Source organism: Diachasma alloeum, unplaced genomic scaffold (assembly GCF_001412515.2).
Source record: "Diachasma alloeum isolate Michigan unplaced genomic scaffold, Dall2.0 Dall_scaffold_00402, whole genome shotgun sequence".
In the NCBI taxonomy this organism is placed as follows: domain Eukaryota; kingdom Metazoa; phylum Arthropoda; class Insecta; order Hymenoptera; family Braconidae; genus Diachasma; species Diachasma alloeum.
Window position 1 is genome coordinate 190,048 of NW_021680541.1, and position 8,908 is coordinate 198,955.

At 42.1% G+C, this 8,908-nt stretch overlaps 1 protein-coding gene across 1 annotated transcript; it reads right to left on the bottom strand.

The window, feature by feature from the left end:
* Window positions 1–1,779: 1,779 nt before the first annotated feature.
* On the bottom strand, window positions 1,780–3,757 carry LOC107042024. Its single transcript, XM_015262890.1, has 3 exons — window positions 3,542–3,757; window positions 2,439–3,351; window positions 1,780–2,282 (listed from the first exon to the last, which is right to left on the bottom strand). The coding sequence occupies exons 1-3, from the start codon at window positions 3,755–3,757 to the stop codon at window positions 1,780–1,782; spliced, it is 1,632 nt and encodes a 543-aa protein (XP_015118376.1).
* Window positions 3,758–8,908: the final 5,151 nt, after the last annotated feature.

The following is an 8,908-nucleotide window of genomic DNA, read 5'->3' on the forward strand; positions in this document are numbered from 1 at the left end:
GAGGTGATACTTCACTGACTTGACCGCTGCTTCCAATTTTCCCCCAAAATGGGGGGCCACAGGTGGGTTGAAAGACCACTGAGTACCGTCCTTGAGAACTGCTGCAGAGAGATGCTGAAACTCCTTTGATCCAGCTGAAAACAACCTCTTCAGCTCCTTGTCAGCACCGATGAAATTCGGGCCACAATCACTGAAAAGGTTTCTGCACTGACCCCGACGACTCACAAACCTCTGGTACGCAGCGATGAACCCATCAGCAGAGTAGTCGGTGACAGCCTCCAGGTGCAGTGCTGACGTGGCCATACAGACGAAAATCACTAACCAACCTTTCTGGGTTTTATGGCCACGCCCCTTCCACGTCTTGATGGACACCGTTCCAGCATAATCCACACCAGTTAGAGAATGCACGTGCTGGAGAGATGCGTAGTAACGGAAGCTGCCCCATCAGTTGCTGAGCACGCACGGCACGTTGACACACACAGTCAACACACTTGAGAATGAACGACCTTACTGGTGTTCTTCCTCCAATAATCCAGTAAGCCCTCCTGAGATGTGCCAATGTGAGTTGCGTTCCACCGTGCAGGTGGAACGAGAATTTGAGTTGGTCTGTGTTCGGATCCCACGTCAGACCAAGAGTCTTAGTGGTGGAATCCTCTAGCGGCTTATGATCCTGGGAAACACCTTCTGGATTCAGAGATCGGAGTAGAGATGGGCTATTACTGTGCCATTTTGCTAGAGGAAAACCACCAGCTAAGCACAGATCGATCACTTGCTTAGAGACCTTCAGGAGATGATTCTCTTTTTCAGCACCACCACACCGAGAGACTGCTAGAGGGAAACGATATCCCTCGTCTGCGACCAGCTGGTTGAGAACTCTACAGGCTAAGAATGGAGCCGATTTAGTCCCGTAGGTCACGGTGCTGAGCTGGTAAGTGCTGATCTGGCCTTCAGAATCTCGCCACAGAATTTGTCGAAGACGCCAGTCTTCTCGATGCACCTTGATGTGATGGAACATCTTCGTGATGTCCGTCATGAAAATGTACTTGCTCTGTCTCTACCAGAGAAGTACGTCGGAGATATCCTTCTGCAGCTTGGCTCCATTATGGTGGATGTCATTGAGTGACACTCCTGAGGTCGTCTTACTGGAGCCGTTGAACACTACCCTCAGCTTCGTTGTTTCACTACTTTCCCGGAGAACGCCATGGTGAAGAAAATAGTATGTAGGAGTAAAAGAGTGAGTTTGTCTTAGACAAGAACACCGTATGGAATCAAGAGCCGACTGCCTCCCCTCAGAGACCCTCAACCCTCCTGAAGCCGAAGCCTCATGTGCCAAGGTCATCCGCTCAGAGCAACAGCCTAGACTCAAGCCCCTGGCGCTCCGCGAATAAGACACACCTGAAGCACGTACCATGTGCCCCAGCCTTCATACTCCTTGAGAAAATCACTATAAAGCTGAAGTGTCCTGAGATCCTTCTCCATTCTCCGGAACTGACTGGTGAGACACGCTTTCGCTCGACCATAAGAGTCGCCGAGCTCTGCCGGAGAACGTATAAGAGGCAGCCGAACCACATAACGCCCTGAGTTGTCTCGAGAATGGGTGCGCTGAAAAAACCCTTCACAATCTGCCTCCTCCTTCGTGAGATCACTATGTTCGACCTTCGGGACTTCCTCCTGCAGCCAGAACGAGGTGAGAAGGTCGTGAAGTTCCTCGTTACTGACTGAGACGTGATTAGAGCTAGACACAATTGTAATCACTGCTGAAATAGGTCTGAGCACTACCTAACCGAAGATCGTGAACATGGCTATAGGGGAGTCTGAAGGCCGCTTGATGATCTGTGGCTCCACAATTGATGCGACGAAATCCGCGCCGATGAGAAGGTCAATAGGTCTCGGCTTCAGAAATTCCGGATCAGCTAATTTCAGTCCCTTGAGATGGCTCCACGATTGAGTTTGAGATACTGAGAACGATGGCAACGAGGTTGTGAGACGGTCAAGAATGTAGGCCTTGATCTCAATTTGTTTTTCTGAGTGCAGTGACTTCAGACAGAACTGAGAAAATCCATTCGAGCAGATACTTGATCCACTGATACCAACGACAGGGAGCAGGGCGGGAGACTTCCACAAGCCCAGCTTCACCACAAGATTATTGGCAACAAATGACAACTCAGATCCAGGATCCAGCAGCATCCGGACCTCGAATGAGATTCTATTCTCCCCAACGAGAGAAGCTACTGCTGTTGTGAGGAGAACACCTGGTCTGAGCTGAGGTGACGCTTCAAGCACTGTAAATATTGCAGATGGAGAATCACATAACAGCGATGGCCGTTGAGAAAGTTCTGAGGTTACGGAGGCCGCTGTCAGAGATGTCATTGGTCGAGAATTTCACTGCTGAGATGATCCAGGCCTCCGAACAGTGAACTGTATCGTTGAGGTCTCACGAGGTTTAGAAGGTTGCACTCGAGACTGAACTGCAGAATTCGTGACTGTAGAACCACTCTGAGAGCTGTTAATGTGTATCATTGAATGGTGACGTTTGTGACATACAACGCAGCTCTTGGTGGTCCTACAGTTTCGCAGCGAATGCTTGCCCAAGCAGTTGAAGCAGAGATTCTGCTTCTCCACAAACTCCTTCCTCTTCTCCCGACTCAACTGCTTGAACGTCGGACACTTGTCAATATGATGACCATCAGAGCACATGGAGCAGACGTTCTCGCTCATTTCTGCCCATGATAGAAAAGGACGTTGCTCTGATGGCTTCTGAGTACCAGCAGAGACGTTCAGGACTTTTGCTAGTCTCGGTTTTTGAGGCTGTTGAGGAGCAGTGGTGGCGGATTTCTCAGGAGCGTGCAGCTCAATTCTCTGCCTCGCTCTTGCTCTGGTCAGGAGGAACTCCTCCAACTCATTATATGATGGGAAGGTCGTGGTGGTATCAATCTTAATCTCCCATGCCTCCATCGTCTGCGAGTCTAGTCTACTCGAAATCACTCGCACCAGAATATCATCCCAGTGCTGTACCGGGCGTCCAAGCGTCTTCAGGGCGTTTAATGCCTCAGTGGTGGAGTTGAGAAGAGAATTGAACTCCTTGGCCAAGCGGTTGATGATCTTGGGAGTACTGAACAACTTCTCCAGCTGGATAGATGTGAGGAGACGCTTATTGTCATATCTGGAGATGAGCATTTCCCAGGCTGGAATGAAGGAATCATCAGATACCGGCAGAGTGGACACCAGCTGCTTAGGCTCACCGATCAGAGAAGTTAGCAGGTAGTGGAGCTTTTTCACTGTGGAGAGCGCGTCATTGCCGACGACCATGGACAAAAAGATCTTTATAAGGGGTCCACTGAGCAAAATCCCCTGAGAAAGTCGGTAAAGAGATTTTTGGTTACTGTTTCTGTGTCATATGAGCAGCTGGTGCCAGTGCAGCAGGCCTACGAAATGAATCGGAGAGATCCACAGAATCATCCAGCGACTTAACCAGTCCGATGAATGTGGTTCTCGCCGAAGAGTAGTATTACAAGCATTTATCGTAGACATGCTTCCTCACATACTCATGCTCGAGAATTTCCGCGCTGTCTTTTCCAGAGAGCAACTTCAGATGCTGCTCCTCAAACTGGCTCGAATACATCTCCAAGATGTCCAGCTTGGACTGCAGTTCGGTCACTGATATCTCCTTGATCCCCGCCGCAATGGATTCTGCTTTGAGAGATTCGATGAATTTCGCTCTACTGGCTTGAATCATAATTCTCCCTGCGAAAGACATTGTAGCAAAAGCAGAGAGACGCGATAAGGAAGGAGAAACACAGTAAAAGCTAAGCAAACACAAAAAAAACCGAATGCAAAAACTCGATAACTCGAGTGTAAAAACAAGCGAGCAGAGAACTGCGTGGGTGCAGAGAAAAGCTCAACGTCAGCAGGCAATGACCAGCGCAGCACCACTCCAAGTAAAGCAGAAGCAGCAGCAAAATCAGGAGAAAATAAAAAACCCAAAAAAAAATTAAAAATGGTAATTGACTTCCCTGTGAGAAGGTCTAGCTGCAGTACAGAAGAACACCGAAATTCAGCGTACAGTAAACAGGCCGTTTAAATTCTGCCGCTGAATTCCTAGGGGAAAATATCCTGGAGCCCCAGAATGAGCGCCACTGCTCGATTTCAAATAGTCAGTGCCGCGCCCAAATGTCAATCGTTTGGGTTAAGCACCACTGCACCACTACGTCACACGGGGGAGGAGCGACACAGTTTCCCGCGCTTTTCACCAACACCACGCGCAACTAATTTCTCGCACAAAAAAACAATGTTCACTTTTCCCGCAGATCCGGCTCGAAAGACCAAATGTTTCGGGGAGAATTAATCAAAAAACCAATGGAGAGCCGGGGTTCGGTAAAGAGTAGAGAGAATTCACAATAAATAAATGTCACTGTGCGCGTGGGTAGAGTCACAATAAAAACTGTATATTTCTGATAAAATACACAACTGAGTCAAGAAATATATGTGTCACAATGAATACTGTTGGCTACCAAATAGTTAGAGATCCGGTAGAGAACTTTCACGATAGAGATGGTCACAGTAATTAATGATTTAATCGCGGAGACAAAATTGCACGAAGCACGCTTGTCACAAGGCGATTAGAGAAGAAGGCGGAAGTGACGAGATGGGTCAAGTGTCGCGGCAGGTGTCCTCGGTCCCAATTAATTGGGGCGTGCCCGATAAAACAGTTACGCGCCCAGGAGGTGCTGCCACGAGTGGACACAGGAGTGACCCAATTCCACGAGGCTAATGCCTCAACAAAATTAAATTCATTAAATTAGTTCAATAATGATCCTTTTTAAAGATTGAAAATAATTAATGATAATGGTTGATAAAACTCAATTTGAATAGTATAATAATAGTTAATTAAATTATCCGGAAAACTTATTATAATAAAACTAATGTCAGGTGGAGCGGATCTGAATCCGATCATTTTCTCTTCAATTGACTCCTTTCAAATGCCGATCAAGGACATCAAATCCGAATTTGATCAAATTGGGGTCAGGCAGCTGACCTCAGGGTGAGATCGTGCCTACTTGATCAGAACTTGATCTGAATCATCCTGCAGTTTTTCGGATCCGATCTACTGGATCAAAACTTGGTCAGGTTCTCATCAGGAATCATCGAATCAGTTGAACCTTACAAAAACCTGATCAAGTTCTGATCGTGCTTCAGATCGGTCTGAAGCAATTTCCACTCGGGGAGGCGAAAATGATCGATAAAATGACAGTGAGTGACTGTATAAAAAAAAAGCTCTGTGCCAGGATGTATTGAATTGATCGACCAAAAATTTTATACACAAGTGTGACTCAATAATACTAAGACGTAGCCAAAATCTAAGATGTTTATTCCATGTTTTACGCGTATTATGGAACGTCACATCAATTTTCAAAAGAAACAATTAGAAAAATTTGAATATCTCGAAAATTTTATATGAACGAGCATTCATATATATTTGGATTGATCTCGATAAGGGGCAGCAAGACGAGTATTTTGAAAAAAAAAAATTAATCGGACCATTAGTTTGAGAGATATTGAGCAAAACAGTTTTTCACAAAAAATTGAATATTTCTAAACAACTTATCCGATTTCGCATACTCACAATCCCATCCTGAAATATCATAAGAGCTACAATCTCCCCAAATTTCAACATTCCGTCTAAATTTTTTCGGGTGTTATCGTGCAAAGAACGATTTCCTCATAAAAACCAAAAATGCCGATAATTACTGAACTTGTGCTGGTTACATAGTGTTGCAGCTGTAACCATTTTTAGAATTTTAAAAGAAGAAGAAAATTTTCTTGTTCACATTTATTCGATATTCCCAAACTTTAAATACAAAAGATTGGGAAATATCACGTTAAAATTTCAATTTATTAGTTTCCGAGCAAACGGTCATAAACCGAAAAACGTTCTTGAATAAATTTCTTAGAAGTTTGAACATTGATTCAGTAAATATTCAGTCTTTCCTAAATTCCATAGTTTTATAGCTTTTTTCAATTCATATTCCAAGGAAAGAAACGACCCACGCACATTCATTCAACCTTTCCAATCATTCATGTCTTTAATCCTCAAAATTGCCAATCGTTTTTACAGCTTCATTCAACAATTCAAAAATCCGAAATGTCTAGACAATTTTTATTACGGTAATTTATGACAAATAAAAGGTCCAAAACAAAAGCCATTGAAAACTCGAAGCTGGAAACTCGATGTACACTCATCCCTTTTACCTGAGTACCCCTCCAGTGCACGCGGACCCTTCGGACCCACGCGGTACCACCCTCTTCTCCTACTATTTGTCAATCCAACCAATCCTAGTAATTGTTACTGAAATGTAAAATTCATCCAATCACAAACAGTCCAAACTATCCCCTCCATTCTTGAAATCCTACTCTAAAATTTTTTCAAATTTTTCGTCAGTTCTAACTTCGCTCTCGAGCAAGTAACTACTTAAACCAAATTTGACTACTATGTACAGTGTTTGATAAATGTAAAATATATAAGTGTTAACCTGGAATCCAAACATTTAAGTAGTCTTTTTAAACACCCATCACGTCATTAAATATCTTAAAACGTTTATCAAGTCTTCAAAAAATTAATTAAACTAAAAACATTTAACTTCACCATTCAACGGAATAATTCACAAATTCATTAAAAAATAGGAAACCAATCAAGTGAAAATACGGTAGCTTGATAATGTATCACCTCTCGTAGTGATAATAGAAAATAAATTCTTGGGCTTCACCCACATTACGAGAATGTACATAACACATAGCAATATTGTGATTTGATTTGATAGATATTATCACAACGGATATTTTGACGTCAAAATAATTCAATTCAGTCACGTAGTTGTCCAGATAGCGAGGAAGGAAGATTTTTAAAGAATTACTGTATCTCAAAAACTACTTCACCGACTGAGCTAAAATTGCGTCCAGAAGTGCTCCAAAGTAATACCAATTATGTGACGAAACTTCAGATTTTTAGCTTCAACTTTAGTCCTTTTTCTGCGAAGATTTACAAAGATTTTCCGAAAAATTCGCACTTACATCCAGACATACATACACACATTTAATAAAAATATCATATCTTCGCATTTCGCGACATTTTACGTCATCTCCAGACAATGTTAGAAGATCATTAAACTCAACGATTACAAACTTCCACTCGGAAGCAAACAACCAGAATATATCTTCGAACATTTTGGACACAAGCTTTAAATGTTCACTCTACACCTGCGATAGTCAATTTCGTTTAAATTTTCTCATTTTTTGTATTTCGATGGCTGATTAAGCTATTTGACTTTTTCAATTTATCCAAAATTTCCGAGAAGCACGAAATTATGTAAATTTCTGTCGCATAAATCGAAAGAGTGTTGGTTACGTTCTGCAGTTTCTTCACTGGTAGTCTTTCCTTGTACCCAATAGAGAGTCTACCGTTAAATAAATGACGTTTGAAGCAGCCAATTTGGAATGTAAAAGTCTATCTGCATAAATTAGAAGATGTAGTACCTACACCTTCTATCTTGGTACACACCACTGGGGATAGTTTTCCTATGCAGGGCTTCGTTAGTATGCACGAATACCGTCTACTTCATTTCTCCACCACTCCCGAAGGATGGTATCAACCCTTTCTCTATTTAAAGATAGTAAAAACAATTAAAATCAAGAAATTGCGAATCGCCTCATTCGAGTGTGGAAAGCTTTCTTTTCTTCATTCAAATTTCGAATATATTAAATTTTATACTCTCATAAGTAGATTATACAAACACCAAAAATGAATAAATCCCAATTTGAGACTTACGCTTCCGAATTGAGACGGTTGGAACTCTCTATTTGAGACTTTCGAAAATCTTAAATTGAGTTCTGCAACTCTCCCCTTGAGATTTTCGAAGGTCTCATTTTAAGACTTTCGAAAGTCTCAATTGGGGACTTGAAAATCTCCAAATTTCAAATCTATTAAATGTTATACACTTACAAATGCATTATACAAATGAATGATGTATGGAAAAAAGGCTCTATCAATGGTAAAGATGAATGATAAGTGAATAAATTTTTGTTCTTTCGTATACCCTCTCGGGTTTTTACGATTTGTTCCCTTCCCATCCCCCATCCCCTTGTACCGCATTCGCCGAGGGCCAAGGAAAAACCTCAAGGGAAATACCTTGACCAGGTACAGTCGTCCCTTGCGAGACTCCCGCTCGTACAATGAATCTGTGAAAATGAGAGCGTTAAAAAATAATTTTGACCCCTCAACCGGGAATCGAACCCGAGTCGTCCGCGTGCCAACCCCGCGCTGTAACCATACAGCCATCACTGTCGGTGATAAGTGAATAATTAATGGATAATTTTGAATCTTTCATCAATTCCCTTTCAGTTTTCAAAGTGACCTGATCAATACCCGTAATTGTTGAAAAATAAGAGAAGTGTTATGAATTGATTTTTCTAAAAAAGTTTTCTTCAAGTATTCACAAAATCCGAGAATTCTCTAAAAAAAACTGAATAACTTTCTAAATGTTTCTCAAATGAAGAAAAAATCCAAATTTTTCTTGAATTTTTTAAGAATCCGGGGAATTCTATCGGTTTTTTCAGAATTTGGAGTTAATACATAATTCAAAAAATGAAAGTGAATCAACTTTATGCCATTCGCGAAAAAACAAAAATGGAAGGAATCTCTATATAATAATTTTGTAAATTAAGTCGACGTTAAAATTTCAGGATTCACAAGGGTCGCAAAATCAGGGTCACAAGGTTCACAAGGACCAAAATCCGTCTCATAAGGGTCAAAATAAGTGTCGCAGGGGTTTAAAATAAGGGTCACAAGGGTAAAAGAAAGGGACATATGGTTGCCTTATAGAGTTCTATGGGGGTTAACTGTGCATCTTCTATA

What these genes read in the sequence shown, in the direction of transcription:
- LOC107042024 (XM_015262890.1), bottom strand. Translation starts at nt 3,757, where the DNA reads ATGTCTTTCGCAGGGAGAATTATGATTCAAGCCAGTAGAGCGAAATTC. An exon ending in AAATTCTCGAGCATGAGTAT is followed by an intron (nt 3,352 to 3,541) that starts GTGAGGAAGCAT and finishes CGACTTTCTCAG; the next exon opens with GGGATTTTGCTCAGTGGACC. An exon ending in AGTGCAACCTTCTAAACCTC is followed by an intron (nt 2,283 to 2,438) that starts GTGAGACCTCAA and finishes CAATATTTACAG; the next exon opens with TGCTTGAAGCGTCACCTCAG.